This window comes from Salvelinus sp. IW2-2015, linkage group LG18 (genome assembly GCF_002910315.2).
Source record: "Salvelinus sp. IW2-2015 linkage group LG18, ASM291031v2, whole genome shotgun sequence".
Taxonomy (NCBI): domain Eukaryota; kingdom Metazoa; phylum Chordata; class Actinopteri; order Salmoniformes; family Salmonidae; genus Salvelinus; species Salvelinus sp. IW2-2015.
The window spans coordinates 26,732,802-26,751,595 of record NC_036858.1 but is presented as its reverse complement, the minus strand read 5'-3'; the positions used below and the strand labels follow the sequence as shown (position 1 = coordinate 26,751,595).

General features: G+C 42.9%; 1 protein-coding gene and 1 long non-coding RNA gene across 4 annotated transcripts in view; both read right to left on the bottom strand.

Annotated features, from left to right (window-relative positions):
• Positions 1 to 830: 830 nt before the first annotated feature.
• On the bottom strand, positions 831 to 1,994 carry LOC139029234 (uncharacterized). Of its 3 annotated transcripts, none has more exons than XR_011481521.1 (4): positions 1,913 to 1,994; positions 1,300 to 1,392; positions 1,115 to 1,198; positions 831 to 887 (listed from the first exon to the last, which is right to left on the bottom strand). It is a non-coding gene; the product is annotated as an uncharacterized lncRNA (long non-coding RNA). The 3 variants fall into 3 exon arrangements; XR_011481522.1 differs by lacking the exon at positions 1,913 to 1,994 and adding an exon at positions 1,683 to 1,811; XR_011481520.1 differs by lacking the exon at positions 1,913 to 1,994 and having other exon boundaries at positions 1,300 to 1,477.
• A 2,463-nt stretch (positions 1,995 to 4,457) lies between these two features.
• The window catches only part of LOC111978453 (phosphatidylinositide phosphatase SAC2-like), a 39,157-nt gene continuing 24,820 nt past the window's right edge, over positions 4,458 to 18,794 (bottom strand). Inside the window, exons 14-20 of the mRNA XM_024008526.2 lie at positions 16,923 to 17,040; positions 14,839 to 15,037; positions 14,244 to 14,315; positions 14,084 to 14,157; positions 13,720 to 13,848; positions 13,508 to 13,595; positions 4,458 to 13,321 (exon numbers count right to left, since the gene is read on the bottom strand). Of these exons, the coding sequence (XP_023864294.1) occupies positions 12,211 to 13,321; positions 13,508 to 13,595; positions 13,720 to 13,848; positions 14,084 to 14,157; positions 14,244 to 14,315; positions 14,839 to 15,037; positions 16,923 to 17,040 (1,791 nt within the window). The 3' untranslated portion in view covers positions 4,458 to 12,210. The remainder of the gene's footprint in view (positions 13,322 to 13,507; positions 13,596 to 13,719; positions 13,849 to 14,083; positions 14,158 to 14,243; positions 14,316 to 14,838; positions 15,038 to 16,922; positions 17,041 to 18,794) is intronic.

Sequence of the window (18,794 nt, the reverse complement as noted above, 5' to 3'; positions counted from 1 at the left end):
CAGTGGGTTAGTGCCCATAGGTGACGTTGTTGCCGTGATGTCTGGTGAGGACCTGCCTTACAACAGGCCTACAAGCCCTCAGTCCAGCCTCTCTCAGCCTATTGCGGACAGTCTGAGCACTCATCAGTGATTGTGCGTTCCTGGTGTAACTCGGGCAGTTGTTGTTGCCATCCTGTACCTGTCCCGCAGGTGTGATGTTCGGATGTACCGATCTTGTGCTAGTGTTGTTACACGTGGTCTGCCACTGCAAGGACGATCAGCTGTCCGTCCTGTCTCCCTGTAAAGCTGTCTTACAGGCTGACTACACCGCTCGCGTGCGCGAGCGTTGCAAAATACATTTTCAAATCTATGTTCAATTATTGCACCCACACGGCAACACAGATGCTCGCGAGCAAAGGGCTAAAATTGAAATCAGTTCTTTTTCTGACGCAGACCGCGCTGCAAATCCTGCCTCTCCCACCTTCTCATTGGTTTATAGGAGCAGGTACCCACGCGCCATCTCCTCATTGGTTATACCCACGTGGGTGACTGAAAGACGAACGAGGTCAGTGTCGGTAATGCACCTAATTTATAAAAGTTGGCAATCGCAATATAAAGTCGAGAAGAAAAAGCCTGAAAGGAAGAGAGATGACTAGAAATGATTCGGTTGGCCGTATTTATGTGTGGATTAATTGGCGGAGTAGAGGACCTTGTGCATTTCAGGTAAAATAACAACTCAATGTTTATATCCCAGGACTGAGGTAACTGGACGATGCTGTGCCACTGTCCCCTATACTGGTGCTGCTGGCAACAAGGGTGACACCTGGTCCTGCCGTGGCTGTGACACTGTTGAAGTCTCTCTCCTTGGCTCTTTCCCTTTCACCACCCTCACTGACTCAGTCTGTCTCCTAGAAAAGAAATAAGGTGTTTGCTGTACTCCTAACTACCGGTACCCAAAACTACACAATTAATCACAACAGCAATACCATTGCCCTTAAACAAATCTTGGTTCAGTCACCAGTTTAAATTGAGAGTGGGGGTATTCATGGCATTTTCCAATTATGTCCCTATTTTACAAATCAAAAAAATGGAGAACCTTTCATAATGTTGCCAAACAAAGACTCAACAAACTTACCTGAGACTCCCTGTCTCTGCCAGTCTGTCCCTGCATATCTGTCCCCAGCTCTGCTGTCTGTGTGCCATCTGTTGCCTGCTCTGCCTAATGACATCATTGTGAAATATTTCCATTAGCATTTCACTTCTTTCTTATGAACATTTTATCAACTGGTCTTTGAGATATTTGGCTACTAGAGTTCTTACTTTGCGTTTTGGTGTACTGAAAAATACTCTGATGTCCGTCTTTTTACTTTTTTCTGACATTTTTCTACCTGGCTGGCTGGCTGACCGGTCTAGCTGCACACACACATTTACACAACACATGCTGCAACGTTTTGAAATTTTAACATGGTTTGTTTCATATTGGCAGGCTTCCAACAATAGCTGAATTTGCAAAGCTAGCGAGCACCAATTCCYTTTCTGTGGTGTTTGCTATAATCTTTGCTACCTGGTTAAATAAAGGTGGGAAGAAAAAAAAAATTCACTAGCGACAATTTAGCTTTTGCAACGAGACCATTAAATATATTTAAGACAATGGTATAAGAGAGTGTAGTTCTGTTCAGTTTGGACTTCAGTTTATCGCTAACCTTATCACAGGGACTTTGAAGCACTACAGCTGCATGCTAATCTTGGAATAAACTGACGATAGCAAATATTCCATCTTTGACGACGCCACATAAATGGAATAGGTACTAGCTATCTTGATAGTTAATGTTTGCTTTAGTTTGCGCGCTAGCTCTGCAAATTCAGCTAGTGTGTGAACCCTGCAACATTAAAAAAATATATACATTGCTAAGGCGCGATTGACTGGATTAACCTCACGTCAGTTACGTACATTGAGTGCCTTTCGGACAGTAGATACGAGCCCTCTATTACCTTGCCAGCTAAAGAACTGGCAGTGGATCAAACCATTGTGAGGCAAASGGCGGGGGGGTCGCAATCTTGTGAAATTTAAAAATGCGCTATTAAGTGTCTATAATCAGCACAAGTGCTTTCATTGCGTATTATTAATATTATTGAAATTACATAGGTATGTTTACAGTGATATATTGGGGGGGACAAATCATATTTTCCCCAGGATGGGGGGGTCGTGTCCCCCCCGTCCCCCCTGGGATTTCCGCCTATGGGCCCAGGGACGAGGCCCTGCCCAGAAACAACCTCTAGCCTAAGACACTTGTGTAGATCACACATTGGGGTAATTGCTGGGGTAATTGCACCACCTTGCTCTCTGATAGGCTGGGTAGAATTCTAGACATTGCTTATACCTGTCTTATTCGCTCATATCTCCAAGTGGGGGGTAGGGAGAAGGGTTGTTTCTGGGCATGCTGAAAGATGTACTGTACTGCATGTACTGGGAACTAGTTTAAGATACCCACAGAAGTGTCTCTAGCTTTTTGTGCAACAGCCATGGTATATTCATTAATTTAGTATACCAATTGCAGTAGTGCAATGTCATTTAATCCATTGAATAGCCTTGGGTTGTCGTAATATGTTCATAGAAATGTGTCCTGTTGTAGGTGTGCGGAACATCACGGCTCTGGGGAACCTGATCTCCTGGCAGAAGGTTGATTATGACTTCAACAAGATGAAATTCCCCTGCAATATTAACGTGCTCATCACGTCAGAGGGCAGATCCCTGCTGCCGGTGAGGACAGAAGGCGTCAAATCAAATTTTATTGGCCACATCCGCAATACCATCTGATAAGTATGTGTGTGTAGTGAAATGCTTGTGTTCCTAGCTCCAACAGTGCAGTAGTATCTAACAATTCCCAATACACACAAATCTAAAAGTAAAAGAATGGAATTAAGAAATATATAAATATTAGATTGAGCAATGTCGGAGTGGCATTGACTAAAATGTAGTGTATACTTATGAGATGACTAAAGCAGTATTTAAACATTATTAAAGTAACTAGTGTTCCATTAAAGTGGCCAGTGATTCCAGGTCTATGTATATAGGGTAGCAGCCTCTAAGGTGCAGGGTTGAGTAACCGGGTGGAAGATGGCTAGTGATGTCTATTTAAGTCTGATGGCCATGAGATAGAAGCTGTTTTTTCAGTCTCAGCTTTGATGCACCTGTACTGACCTCGCCTTCTGGATGATAGCGGGGTGAACAGGCTGTGGAGAGGGTTGTTGTCCTTGATCTTTTTGGCCTTCCTGTGATATCGGGTGCTGTAGGTGTCCTGGAGGGCAGGTAGTTTGCCCCCAGTGATGCGTTGGGCAGACCGCACCACCCTCTGGAGAGCCCTGCGGGCGGTGCTGTTGCCGTACCAGGCGATGATACAGCCCGACAGGATGCTCTCAATTGAGCATCTAACAGTTTTAGGGGCCAAGCCAAATTTCTTCAGCCTCCTGACCTCTTCACCACACTGTCTGTGTAGACCATTTCAGATCGTCAGTGATGTGTATGCAGAGGAACTTGAAGCTTTCTGCATTCCCGTCGATGTGGATAGGGGCGTGCTCCCTCTGCTGTTTCCTGAAGTCCATGATAAGCTCCTTTTGTTTTGTTGACGTTGAGTGAGAGGTTATTTACCTGGCACCACTCTCCCAGGGCCCTCACCTCCTCCCTGTAGACTGTCTCGTCATTGATGGTAATCAGGCCTACTACTGTTGTCGTCTGCAAACTTGATTTGTGAGCTGGAGGCATGGGTGAACAGGAAGGGGCTGAGCATGCACGTTTGTGGGGCCCCTGTGTTGAGGATCAGTGAAGTGGAGGTGTTGTTTCCTACCTTCACTACCTGGGGACGGCCCGTCAGGAAGTCCAGGACCCAGTTGCACAGGAAGGGGTTCAGACCAAGGGCTCCGAGCTTAATGATGAGCTTGGAGGGTACTACGGTGTTGAATGCTGAGCTATAGTCAATGAACAGCATTCTTACATAGATATGCCTCTTGTCCAGATGGGGTAGGACAGTGATGGCAATTGCATCGTCTGTGGTTCTATTAGGGGGGGTAAGCAAATTGAAGTGGGTCTAGGGTGTCGGGTAAGCTAGAGGTGATATGATCCTTAACTTGCCTCTCAAAGCATTCATGATGACACAAGTGAGTGCTACGGGGCGATAGCAAAGGTAACTGGACTAAATTACTTAATTTATTACATCCAGCGTTTATATTTTTGTTCAGGGTATATTTCCAAAGAAGAGAGGCATGCATGAGAATGACTAGAGGCGGGGTGAGATAAGGGCCACTATGGATTTGGTCCCAAATATATAACCAATATAATTTAAAAGAGCTGGGTGAAAATGTTCATGCTTCAACTCATTGAACAGTTGGACATGTAAAATAATTGTCATCTTTAATTTACTGAAATTCTTTGTGTGTAGATAGTATTTTTCATAGACCCAGGAAAAATAATTTATAAGGTAGAAATAAGAAATATATTTTAATATTCAATCAAATTTGAGTACAACATAAAAAAAATACAAGTCAGTTGTTTAAGAGAGGTGAAGTACAACCACAGACATTCAGACATGGGATTATCGCTGGAAAATGTGTTTAAATGCAGTGCAATCGTGTTTAGTCTAGTCACTCACAATGACGTAAATGTAACTTCGTAATCCCGGTTCTATGATAATGAGTGAGATGTCTCACAATTGGTATTCGCACAGGCAGATTCTCTAATGCAGCGTTTCCCCAAGCTTGTTCCTGGGGCCCCACCTGGGTGCACGTTTTGGTTTTTGCCTTAGCACTACACAGCTGATTCAAATGACCAACCCATCATCAAGCTTTGACTATTTGAATCAGTTGTGTAGTGCTAGGACAAAACCAAAACGTGCACCCTGAGAAGGCCCCAGGATCAAGTTTGTAAAATCCTGCTCTAACGGAAGAACCAATCACAGCCTCTGCTGGAGACAGACGGGTCGAGTGGCGAATGAGGAGAGCCTCTCTCTTCATAAGATGCCACTCGCTCCGCCTCTGGTCATTCTCACGCATGCCGCTCTTCCTTGTGAGCAGGGAAATGCAGTGAGATATCTCACTCATTATCATAGAACCCGGGTTATGCAAGTAACCCCAAGTTCTATTTCAAATATATCACTTCACTTTCTCACAATGGGGATATAGAATACCCTCATAGCGCCCATTTGCTCTCCGAAGCCAGACTAGTCCCAACAATATCACCACTGAGGCACCAACACGGAGGACAGTATGCACCAACGAAGGAGCAGAAACATCCAGCTATTAAAACCTCAAATGTATGAGGGGTGGCCCAACGTGCAGTATTGCAAATCTCTTGCAAATAAATGCCCTTAAACAGTGCCCAAGAGCTAGTGGAATGAACCTTCAAGCCCTCATGGGGCTGCAAACCATTACTACTATAATAGCCTCCACTATCCAATGGGATAGCCGTTGACAAGAGCGGGGCCCTCTTGCAGGGGGGGCACCTAGGAGATGGAGAGTTGGTCACTCTTACCATGCTCTCGTTCTGAACAAAAATATACAACATATAACATATAAAGTGTTGGTTTCATGAGCTGAAATAAAAGATCCCAGAAATATTCAATACGCACTAACAGCTTATTCATTTAAAGTTGTACACACATTTGTTTACATCCCGGTTAGTGAGCATTTCTCCTTAGCCAAGATAATCCATCCACCTGACAGGTGTGGCATATCAAGAAGCTGATTAAACAGCATGAGGTCTATGCCCTCCCAGGCCCACCAATGGCTGCGCCCCTGCCCGTCATGTAAAATCCATAGATTAGGGCCTAGTTAATTTATTTAAATTGACTGATTTCCTTATGAACTTTAACTCAAAAATGTTTGCATGTTGCGTTTTTATATTTTTGTTCAGAATAGATGTGCAAAGCTCGTACAGGACACAAACGGTGGAGACGCTCTTCTTCCATAGAAGTGAAGGGCGGCGGGTGGAAAACCATAAACTCCAAGACTAGACAATTGTAATTGCCGCTGACCTTAGGCATGAAAGCAGGGTTGGGTTACAGTGTTTACCTTGGATAACACCGGGGCAAACTGTAGGCATGAATGTTGAACTGACAGTGCATGCAGCTCACTCACTCGTTTTGCCCTATGCTAGGGCAGAGATATTTCATCTGCACACTTTCCAGCAGCTGCTGGGAAATTGCCTCAAGCACAATAGAAAAGTACCAAGACTGAGTTAAAGGCTTGGAGAAGGCGTAAACGACGCACTCTCTTCATGAAACATAAGAGGGCGTTTCCCTACTGTGTGACTGTCGAAGCCTATATGACAGGCAGAGATAACGGCTAAATAAACCTCAACAGTGGAGAATGCCTTCCCTCTGTCTAAAATCCTGCTAGAAGCATAAAACCTTGGATACAGAGCATTGGTAAGGAATTCTGTTTCTGTCTGGTCACACCACTTCTCAAATACGCACCACTTGTTCCCATACAGTGAGGGTCATGGTTTCCAGGTAAGGGTGGAAAATCTCACTGTTCGCTTGGGTCAGTAGATCCCTTGCGTAATGGTAGCTGCCAGGGCTCGTCGTAAAGCGAGCTCTGCTACCCAGAGCTTTCATGGCCGTCGAGGGGCTATCATGATGAGGGATAAGCGTTGTTCCCTCACTCTGTTCAAAGAGGGGAGGATCAAGCATAGAGCAACACTCTTGGCCAAGGGACAACGGAGGGTGTGTGTCTTTCTGCGAAGCGATCTACGGTAAATCTCCCAGATCTGGGATTCCCCCTGGACAACAAGTCCGCTCCCACATTCAGTACATCAGTCACGCGTAATGAGAGATGTGCACTGCTCCACAGAATTCTCTTGGCAGTCTGTGTAAGCGCAGAGAGCAAGTGCCATCCTGGTGGATGATGTATGCCACCAGTAATATTGTCTGTTCTGACCAGGATGTGACCATTTCAAATGAAACACTCAGTTTCAGGTAATTTATACGAGCTTGGCGGAGCTGTGGATACCGCAGTCTGTTTATTGCTCTTCCCTCGAACTGCGCCCCATCCTTTGACTGATGCATCTGTCGTCACCTCCTTCCTCGTTGACACTACCCCTAAACGGAGTGCCTGAAACGAAGATCGAGGGGATCTTTCAGTGACTGAGAGCTGAGAGTCCGTGGAAACCTTCATCTTTCGATTGAGATGTCGACGTGGACAGTTTTTACCCAACGCTGGAAGTGTCATTCTCAGTAGTCCTAGTGGTACTACTGAGGTGGACGCCATCAACCCAAGCACTCGGAGACATGTTTTGAGCGTGGCCGTCCAATAGTGTAGCCCGATAAGAGGGAATCCAGCTTGACGCCTAGGTATTCTATTCTCTGAGCGGGCACCAAACAGCTCTTTTTCTGGTTGATCTTGAACCCTAGCTCGGTGAAGTGGTATACAAGAGAAGCCGTGTCTAGTACCGCTTGCTTCTGTGTAGGGGAGCAAAGCAGGTAATTGTCTATGTAAGAGGATACTTTTAACCCCTCTGGGGGTGCTAGAGCCGCCTCTACACACTTGAACGTTCGGGGAGCCAACGCTAGCCCGAAGAGAACAGCGAGGTATTCAGAAGCTTTGCCTTGAAAGGCGAAACTGAGAAACCTCCTGTGTGTCGGCAGAATACTTATGTGAAAATAAGCATCCTGTGACAGCCTAGCAGTTAGGGCCGCTGCCGTGGGTTTTAATCCGGTACAAACAGCTCTCCAATCTTTGTCTTACGGTCTCTATCCCCAATAAACATATGAAGAAGTGCCCTCCTTAAAAAAAAATCAAAAGTGCCTTGCAGGTTGACTGAAATGAACCCGTCGCCTCAACAGAGCGAGACCGTAAGCATACAGAACATGTACTTTCTGGATCCACGGATCCTCAACAGATTTCTGAGAATGGGGCGGGCATTGACTGCACATGCTCGCCAGTTTCCTGCAGCGAGTTGCTCACAAGTCAGATGACTCTTGCTCAACAGTGGTGGTCCCTGTGAGCAGATGCATAGAAGTGCACCGCTGCACGAGTGGTAGGGTTTTTAGGAGTACAGATGTGCCTCTGCCCCATAGGGATTGGTTGGCTGCCTCCCTCTACCGCCGGGCACGTACCCCTACGTCAGACGCCCCTCCTTCCCTCCAAGTGGGCGGGACCTCGATGCAGTCGCAGCTACGGAGGACCGCTTCCCCCACTGTCGGCCTCTGGGAAAGCCGAAATGTGGGTTCACAGCCTGCTGCGTAGCTGGGTTTTTTTGCGTAGCAGCGGCAGCAGGCTCAATAGCTCTGCTGTGATTGGTTTTTCCATTAGAGAATCTGCCTAAGACAACGCCCATTGTGAGATATCGAAACAGAACTGTACTTCGTCTATGGGCAGGATCCTTACTGGTACATATCTGGCAAGTGACGTCAACCATTGATGACAAATGAAAGGTGGTTTCAAAAGCACTTGGTGTAAAAAATAAATAAATAAAAACTCCCATCTGGCAAATGTAAGGACTATACCCGCTCCTAACATTAAAACTCCATATGGAAGGAGTGTTAACACTAAAAGAATCATGTTTTTACAAATCGGTACCTAATTCAGGTAAGAACGGTTTCTGCTCCGATTTAACTGCTCCAGTGCAGCGCATGCATTCCTAAATACAATATCAAATACAACCCTTAGCCCTGCTTAAAGCCTTATATTCCTATTGCATTACAGCTGTCATATTAAAGCTTTGGCAGTGCCAGACAATATCAGCAGGCTACTAGGAAATCATTCGGCACCCACAATTCCGAGGACAGAGAACAGTTTCTTGGTTTTCTGATCCATATCTGTATTCCCAGTCATGTGAAATCCATAGATTAGGGCCTAATGAATTTATTTCAATTGGACTGATTTCCTTATAACAACTAACTAATTGAAATTATTGCATGTTGCGTTTATACACGACGTGGCCAATGTGGATACCTGCTCATTGAACATCTCATTCCAAAATCTTGGGCATTAATATGGAGTTGCTATAACAGCCTCCACTCTTCTGGGAAGGCTTTCCATTAGATGTTGGAACATTGCTGCGGGGACTTGTTTCCATTCAGCCACAAGAGCATTAGTGAGGTCGGGATTGATGTTGGGCGATTAAGCCTGGCTCACAGTCGGCGTTCCAAATCATCCCAAAGGTGTTTGATGGAGTTGAGGTCAGGGCTCTGCAGGCCAGTCAAGTTCTTCCACACCAATCTCGACAAACCATTTCTGTATGGACCTTCCCCAAACTGTTGCCACAAAGTTGAAAGCACACCAATGGAGCTCATGTCCAGAGCATTGAACATCATTTAAAAACATAGGCCAGAGGATGGAATATCCCAAGATAAAGCTGACATTACCCTGAACATGATCTAATATACAGTACCAAGATCAAACAAATTACTTAACTCTAAAGTTAGATTTGCCATAAATACCTGATACAATCTCCCACTTTCATGTCCTTTTAAGGCTTACACTTTAGATTCAGGAGTGCATAAAGCATTGAAGTGTGTTTTTAATAAGCTATGGACGGACCACATTGCATATATTCTATATGCTACTGTACAGTATTTGTCAAACGTGACGGACTTAGGGCTACATAGACCTAATGCAGACATTAGGTACAACCATTTGTATGAAAATTCAATGAAATCCTATCAATCCACCAATGCTTACGGAATCTCACAAATGATTTTGGTAAGCTGTCAGTTAATAGTGACTATTGGGTATGCTCAAACCCCTTCGGAAATGTTCAGCAGCAGTGCATCTAACTCTAGCATCAACATGATCAAAAGCCAAAGTGTACGGAGATATAGTTATATGTCCATAAATATATGTTGGTCAATGAAATGGTTATAACTTAGGGAACAGATATACACACAGTACAATACTTACATATCAAACAGTATACTCTTACCGGAGTTCTTGTACGTTGGTAAATGTCCTATATTGATGGGGAATAAACTCGACAACAGTAACCAGGTTTCCATCTAACTTTTTTATGCGAGTAAAGTACATGTGGGATAGAAAAATAAAATTATTCACGACAGAATCCGCTAGACAAGGTGGGATCTTTTTGCGTCAGTAAAACTAATTATACGCAAATATTGATAGAATAACCATCATATCGAACTTGGAGTCACACAATGACATGTGTGGTCCACCCACAACGACTCGGAAAAGCATGGAGTGTATTATGCTACAGATGGAATAAGTTATGAGGGTGGAGAAAGTGCACGGTGATGAGTTTGATGCTGTTTTCCAATAAATATCGAGAGTCTTATTCTGGTGACATGATGATCGATGCTTGGCTGCCGTTTGACAAGTAAAAATAATCTTGCTCTTTTGTCCATAATAGGAAATGCATCATGTAGGCAGCCTACCCGCACTCTATCTGCAAGCTTTTGGCTAGAGAGCACGTGCAAAGACCAGTGTGGGCACATAGGTTACAGTGGGGTCCGAAATTGACACCCTTAATAAAGATGAGCAATAATGACTGTATAATTCAAATACTGAGCTATTATTGAAAGCAATTTTTATTTTATATTTTTATGGGGGGGGGAATCATTATTTTATATGAATACAATTTCTCAGAGAACGCGATTTTGTTTAACAAGTCATTAAAAGAAAAGCTCAAAATTAGGGGTCAAAATTGTCATCTGTAAAGATAGAGTAGTCAAAAGTGTTGTATTTGGTCCCATATTCCTAGCACGCAATGACAACATCAAGCTTGTGACTAAACCTTGTTGGGGGTATGATCTTAGAAGGTCAAACTTTCTCACTCACTCCAGATTCATTTCAGGATTATCTGTAATCATGGTATCAAGAAGTGGTGTTTAGAAACATATTCAGTTCTTAATTACAAAAGTGACTCCAAAATAACACTATACATTATTTACCATTAATAATATGGGAACAAATACTAAACTTGACTACTTTATTTATAAGAATCTTTAGTGAAGCCAATTTTGAAACCCACCTTCTTTAGATTTTTTTATATTACTTGTTAAACAATCTATTTTCTGAGCAATTGTATTAATATAATTTCCCAAAAGAATTTGAGCATACAGTATAGCTCAGTATTTGAATTATTTCATACAGTAATTGCTCATCTTCATTAAAGTTGTCAATCATTTCTGACCCCACTGTATAACAATTTGTTTTGTGACAAAACAGAGTTTAATGCGATGGAAACCTATTTACTTGTATTTTTTTTTCTTCCGGAACATAGGAATTTAACCGCAAAAGTAATTATTATGTGCACTACGTTATCATGCACAGCTTTTTATCCACAACAAGTAAATTTGGTGGGAAAATTAGAATATTGTTTTTATGCAGATTTTTGAGTATTCGCATGAAAATCTGTCACCAATTGGATGGAAACCGAGCTACTGATCCCCATTTATCTAGGAGTTGTATGTTTGTTTTCTTACTAGCCTAGGGTAGGTCTAATATCTAACATTGAGCTGCCCTTTGAAAATCAATAGGGACATTTGGTCGGACACTTCTACCAATGTTTTTGAAACAGAGCTATGAACTAGGCCTATATCACAAATGCCAATAGGTGCACTGCACCTATGGAATTACAAAAGTAATCAATTCAGAGCTCATCTCTCAACATGCACTGGATATTGCCTACCTTATCTAATTAAGTTATTAACAATAGCCTGACATGCAAATGTAGCTGGAAAATCAATTGAAAGGAATGCTTCCGTCTTTGTCGAGCAAAACACGTCAACGAAGGTACTACGCTGCGTACAGAGCACAGACCCACTTGCGCACTCAACACATTGAAATATGTAGAGTTTCCCTGTATTTGGGTGGGAAACTGAAGCGAGGTGTAGCTATTGCCTTTTTCTGTTTGAGTCTTATTAAAGAATGTGAAACAATGTCTGTTTGCTGCTTTTCATTAAATCATTTTCTTTAGGCTATGGACCAAAATAAATTAGTTCATATGGGCAGAATATAATGCTTTGCGGTCGTGCTTCGGAAAGGAATTGCATTAGGATTAAGTACGCCGTGTATTGAGCTGGGGTATTATATACTACACAACACTGGCTGTAAACATGGTCAGGTCAACTACAAGGGGAATTGAAGAGCAGGGTTCTTAGTCAAGTCAGTGTGGGTCCCTTCTTGTGCAAGCTTATGCTACTGCTAGCTACTGTACTGGAAGTCACATACTATACTACTAACTGTACAAAAACCTGCTTAGAGGCTACAACTTTAGAAGTGCTAGATCTGTATGATCCTCGTCTGGCACTGTGTAAACATTGCCTTCAGCTCGTTCTCTTGTGTCTCATTGAGACCGGCCATTTCTGGCTCTGGGCTTTTCTGCACCTTTGCCACGGCAAAGTTGATGCCTTGGGTAAGTCCGGCCTGGGTCAGGCTGGCCACCTGCACCATGGAGCTCTTGATCTTGGCAAAGGGGGAGACTACTCGACTGCCGTTACCGTCGGCGGGCAAGGGGCCCAGGCTGCCATCCATGTGAGAGCCCAGGCTCCTCTGGGAGCTGCCAGAAGCTGCCGAGCTGAGCTTCTGGGCAGTCAGGAGATTGGGTCTGGAGGTAACATCTAGCTGGGATGGCCTGGGAGGGAGCTGGAGCTCCTTCGCCTGCACCTTCTGATCTGAACCTGGCTGCTCGTCTGGGGCCAGGGGACCTTTAGCATGTGAAGGGACATGTGGGTTCTGTGTGGGGATGCCACCAGTCATCTGCTCCCCGAATACCTCCACAGGTTTGGTCTGCGCATCTTGGATGAATTGGTGGCAATAGGCATCAATAGGCGTTCCAAAGTCTATCAGGATGGCCTCCTCACCCTCTGAGGTAGCATCGGGAGACTGGTCTTCAGGACCGGCTAGAGCCGGAGCCCCCTGCTTACTGTCACAGCCAGTGACTCTGATGTTAAGCTCCACGCTGCCTAGCCGCGGAGCTGATGCCACGATGCCGCAGCTGGGCAGCACGTAGTCCACATTCTCCAAGGAGCCGGAGCGCAGGTGTTCATCCGAGTTGTACGAATCTGAGTCGGATGACATCTCCGAGTGGTTGTCACAGAGGTCCTTCAGAGCCGGGCCGGTGTTTGCCCCCTCGGAGGTCTCCAAGCTGCTGTCAGACTTCCAGAGGGTGATCCCAATGGTGGGCTTCAGGAAGTTCACGTCGGGCTTAGTGGAGAAGGTGTTGCCCAGCCTCCCCTTGAAGGAGCCCATGTTGACATTGGACTTTTTCACCCTCTGGTTGAGAGAGGAGAACTTGTTGAGGAGGAAGCTCTTTCCCTGAGCCAGACCAGAGCTGCCAAGGACCTGGTCAGGGTGTCTGCCCGTGATGTCCTCGTGAGGTTTACTGTGCCTTCTGAAACAAATGGATTGACAATATACAGTCTAGTATTTTATCCAGGGCTTCTATTCATAGTACATATCCATGTCAATGAGATTTTGTTCTAGAACTGTAAAAGGGCTAGTATAGGCTAGTATAAGTGTAAAATACAGTAACTATGAGAAAAGAATATAGAAAGAGTGATAATGAATTCCAACTCACCTCTCCAGTTTCTTTTCAATCACCTGCATGTCAAGTCCCATGGATTGCTTTGTTATGCAAAGCATCTCAGCTATGCACTGTAACGTGTCTGAAATATAATTAATCATTCCCACAATGGGAGGTCAGGACAAGGAATTCAAGTAATTTTGTGGCTATACGGGCAGTGTGCTTCCAGTCTACCAGATTTGATGAAATAAATAATCTTCCCATACCTTTACCGTCATCCTCAGGATTCCTTGTGACAGCCCTCAGTGTGTGAAAATACCCACTTGTCTCCTCATTCTTGTAGTGTAGACGCATACAGCAGAATTTGGGCTTCCCGAACAGAGTAGGTTCTGGGCCTAAAAAAGAACACACAGGACATGTGAGCTTTATTGATGCATTACTTAAATGTTTGTGGTAAATCAAAGGCATTATTTGCATCATTCAGAATTTGTGTACAATGAATGAAAACCGTGGCCAAAGTGTGTGCTTAGTAGCTTTACAGTGTAAAATACATCTTGAAGCTGTGAAGGACTGATTTAGACCCTGTCTACACTTTGTGGAGCTATATTTCTCTTAAGGGGAAACACTTACCTATTTCAATCTTTTCCAAACCCTCCAAGTTGAGGCGCTGGTACTGATTGACTTTGTCAGCTTCCTCATCATAGCTGCAAAAACAAAAGCAAAAAAACGATGATATAATGAACAGCTAAAACATGTAATTGACTCTTCTGTAATAAATGTAGGCACTTACTATGCAATGTAATATGCACTGTTGGATAACAGCAGGAGAACATCCACGTCTTTGCTGGTTGCATCAATAAGGCTGATGAGTAGAAAAATACGTGACAATGAGCTTTCTACATGAACAATTTGTTGAGGAACAAACACTTTCAAGGTGTTGATTTTGAAGTGCGTCTTAATTTCCCCTGAGGAAATAAATAAAGCTGCATTTAATTGATGCACGCTAACAGTGTTGGGAGAACAAACACTATGAGAGCCAACTCATGAAAGGATTCAGTCAATGAAACAAAAATAGCAAAATGCAATTTGTCAAGCAAGAATTTTGCTAGGACTGGAGTGGGAGCTAATTGGAGGTATGTGTAACCTGAACATGAGCTGTTATTGACAGAGAGGAGTGCAAACTCTCTTTGTTATATGTCTATTAACTTAAAAACCCCACCCAACCAAACAAACTGAAATTACAGGCGGTCTTTTCAAATAGCTCTTACATTATAAGTGCATTATCATTGTGTGGAAATATATACCAAACACAGCAAAATCATGTTTTTGACTGCACTACCCCTTTAAGTTTAGAGTTGTGATTTGTGAATGGTTCCAGCACCAACCTCATGTCACAGTCGATGAGGGCCCAGCCACCATGGAACTTCTCGTCGTCGGGCAGCAGTAGCTGCATGTAAGTCTGTAGCAGGAGGCTGACCTGCTCCTGGGTTACTCTCTGGCTCTCCTGCTCTTTCTCCTCATGCTCCTTCTCCTTACTGAAAATGGAGTACAGGTCCTCTGTCACAGGATGGCCCATCATCAGGTCTAGAGAGAGGTGGGAGGGAAGAACGATTGAGTCACGGTTTTAAGACTAAACAAATGAGGGTGGAATTCATTTTTATAACACTTTACTTAAAGCCTGCAGGTGTAATGCTATTTAACTTGTTATAAGCATAAACACACACACTACCATTCAAAAGTTTGGGGTCACTTAGACATTTTTTGTTCATTAAAATAACATCAAATTGATCAGAAATACAGTGTAGACATTGTTAATGTTGTAAATGACTATTCTAGATGGAAACGGCTGATTTTTTTTTTTTTACGGAAATCTACAGAGGCCCATTATCAGCAACCATCACTCCTGTGTTCCAATGGCACATTGTGTTAGCTAATCCAAGTTGGTCATTAGAAAACCCTTTTGCAATTATGTTAGCACAGCTGAAAACTGTTGTCCTGATTAAAGAAGCAATAAAACTGGCGTAGAAAACTTGAAAATAAAAGGAGAGCCGCACACTCAAGGAGCTCAGATGCAAAAATGTAATTACCAACGTTTCGACAGCCAAGCTGTCTTCATCAGGGTATAATCACAAACACTGCGGGATGACTCGTTTATATAGTGTCAAAAGACGCACAGGTGTCTGTAATCATGGCCAAGAGTGGCCTAATATCATTGGTTAATTCTCAAATATTAAAATGACATACAAAGAACAGCATACAAAAAACAAATGGATAGCAGACGATCATAGATTCATTTTAGACTACACAAGCTTACAAACAATTACAATTGCAAAGTCACAATCACAAGAATGGCTTCAGATCAAAGTCTACGTTGAGACCGAAGGGAGCAAGGGTCTTTAAGTTAAAGATCCAGGCAGCCTCTCGTTTTAACAATAAATGATCAAGGGAGGATGACATGTTCGATGCCAATATAACGAAGAGACGAAATCGAGTGGCCTGCCTCCAAAAAGTGGGCCGCAACTGGGTAATTCAAGTTTTTGCACGTAATGGTGCTACGATGCTCTGAGATAAGTACTTTTAATTCGCGCTTTGTTTTACCCACATAATTTTTACCACAAGGACAAGTTATAAGATAAATAACTGCCTTAGTGGAGCGCGTGATAACATCTTTGATTGGGATCGATTTCCCTGTTTGTGGGTGTTTGAAGGATCTGCATTTATAAGTGCCATTGCATTGAGCACAGCCATTACACTTGTCATTTCCATCTAGTAGGGGCGCAAATAGACGTTGTTCAGGAATATCTTGGGGTGGTAAATCAGAGTGTACCAATTGGTCTCTGAGATTTCTGCCCCGCGAGAATACGACCAAGGGAAGGTCCGAAAACACATTACCGAGACTATCATCGGATTTTAGAATGTGCCAATGTTTGTGAACGATTCCCTTAATTTGTTCAGAGCGCTTTGAATAGCGGGTAGTTAGAATGCGTCTTTTTGCGAGACTGCCCTTGAAAAAGGTCATGTCTCATTTTATTTTGAATTTTCTCAATGGCAATATTAATCTGATAATTTTTGTACCCCCTCTTAGCTAACACAACGTGCCATTGGAACACAGGAGCAATGGTTGCTGGTAATGGGCCTCTGTATGCCTATGTAGATATTCCATTTAAAAAATCACCTGTTTCCAGCTACAATAGTCATTTACAACATGAACAATGTCTACACTGTATTTCTGATCAATTTGACATTATTTTAATGAACAAAAAATGTCTAAGTGACCCCAAACTTTTGAACGATAGTGTATATATATTTTTTTCCTGACTCACAATGGCTATTGATATTTAGTCAGGATCATTATGATATGATTAATAACACATAAGGGGATCATGCATGCTCATTACACATCTTAGAATTAATTATAACTGCATCATACCTGCAGGCTTTAAGTAAAGTATTACAGGTCACTTCTTACCAATGACTGCTTGTCTGTATGCGTCCCTGAAGCGGTTCAGATAGTAGCGGTTGGCTGAGTTCACGCCATCTTTCATCACCCCGGCCAGTTTTCTCTCCCCCGTTCTGGTGAAGTCTCCCTGTATATAGGATTACAGACAGAGGATGTCAAAAACAAGCAAGATATTGCACAGTCAATGTCTGATCCGTTCCACAAAAGTAGTAGGCAGGAAAAGGGTTTTATACTCTTCTTGGCTTAGGGCTCTGTAGTGTAAACACTTTGCTGTTATTGGCTTTATTGAGGAAAAGTTTTATTTACTCTAACCAGGTTTCCATCCAACATTTTGATGTAAATAAAGTACATGCCGAATAAAATGTAACATCAGGCCTGATGGAAACAGCTAATTTGATTGGTAAACTTTCCAAAAACTTTCCACTCTTATGCGTGGGAATAATTGGGACAGATTTCCTAAATTACAATCACTTGGAGCTGATTTCCTGGTATTTTTTGTCATATGTACAACACTAATTCCAGATACAATTAATATATAACAAAATTATAACCAATTGACTGTGATATGACTGTGATATGTGGTTGTCTTACCTAGCTCCTAGATGACTGCACTAATTAAGTCGCTCAGGATAAGAGTCTGCTAGATTACAAAAAATGTCAAATGTAATGCCATGGTTGAGGCTTTTTCAAATTTTGATCTAACCTTTATTTAACTAGGCAAGTCAGTTAAGAACAAATTCTTATTTACAATAACGGCCTACACCAGCCAAACATGGACCAATTGTGCGTCGCCCTATGGGACTTTCAATCACGGCAGGTTGTGATACAGCCTGCACTAATCTAAAAGAAAGTGGGGGGAAAAGTTGTAGAACTCTTCTTTATTTTCTCCATCCTCCTGGTGTACTTTTCTTCCTGGATATTTCCAAGTTGACATACACCGAGTGTACAAAACATTAGGAACAACTTCCTAATATATACACTACCGTTCAAAACTTTGGGGTCACTTAGAAATGTCCTTGTTTTTGAAAGAAAAGCAAATTTTTTGTCCATTAAAATAACATCAAATTGATCCGAAACACAGTGTAGACATTGTTAATGTTGTAAATGACTATTATAGCTGGAAACGGCTGATTTTTTATGGACTATCTACCTAGGCGTACAGAGGCCCATTATCAGCAACCATCACTCCTGTGTTCCAATGGCACATTGTGTTAGCTAATCCAAGTGTATCATTTTAAAAGGCTAATTGATCATTAGAAACCCCTTTTGCAATTATGTTAGCACAGCTGAAAACTGTTGACCTGATTAGAGAAGCAATAAAACTGGCCTTCTTTAGAATAGTTGAGTATCTGGAGCATCAGTATTTATGGGTTCGATTACAGGCTCAAAATGGCCAGAAACAAAGAACTTTCTTCTGAAACTTGTCAGTCTATTCTTGTTCTGAGAAATAGATGGCATCACGAGGCAGGAAAATTATGTGGATATATTGAAGCAAAGTCTCAAGACATCCGTCAGGAAGTTAAAGCTTGGTCGCAAATGGGTCTTCCAAATGGACAATGACCCCAAGCATACTTCCAAAGTTGTGACAAAATGGCTTGAGGGCAACAATGTCAAGATATTGGAGTGGCCATCACTAAGCCCTGACCTCAAGCCTATAGAACATTTGTGGGCAGAACTGAAAAAGCGTGTGCGAGCAAGGAGGCCTTACAAACCTGACTCAGTTACTCCAGCTCTGTCAGGAGGAATGGGCCAAAATTCACCCAACTTATTGTGGGAAGCTTGTGGAAGGCTACCCAAAATGTTTGACCCAAGTTTAACAATTTAAAGCCAATGCTACCAAATACTAATTGAGTGTATGTAAACTTCTGACCCACTGGGAAT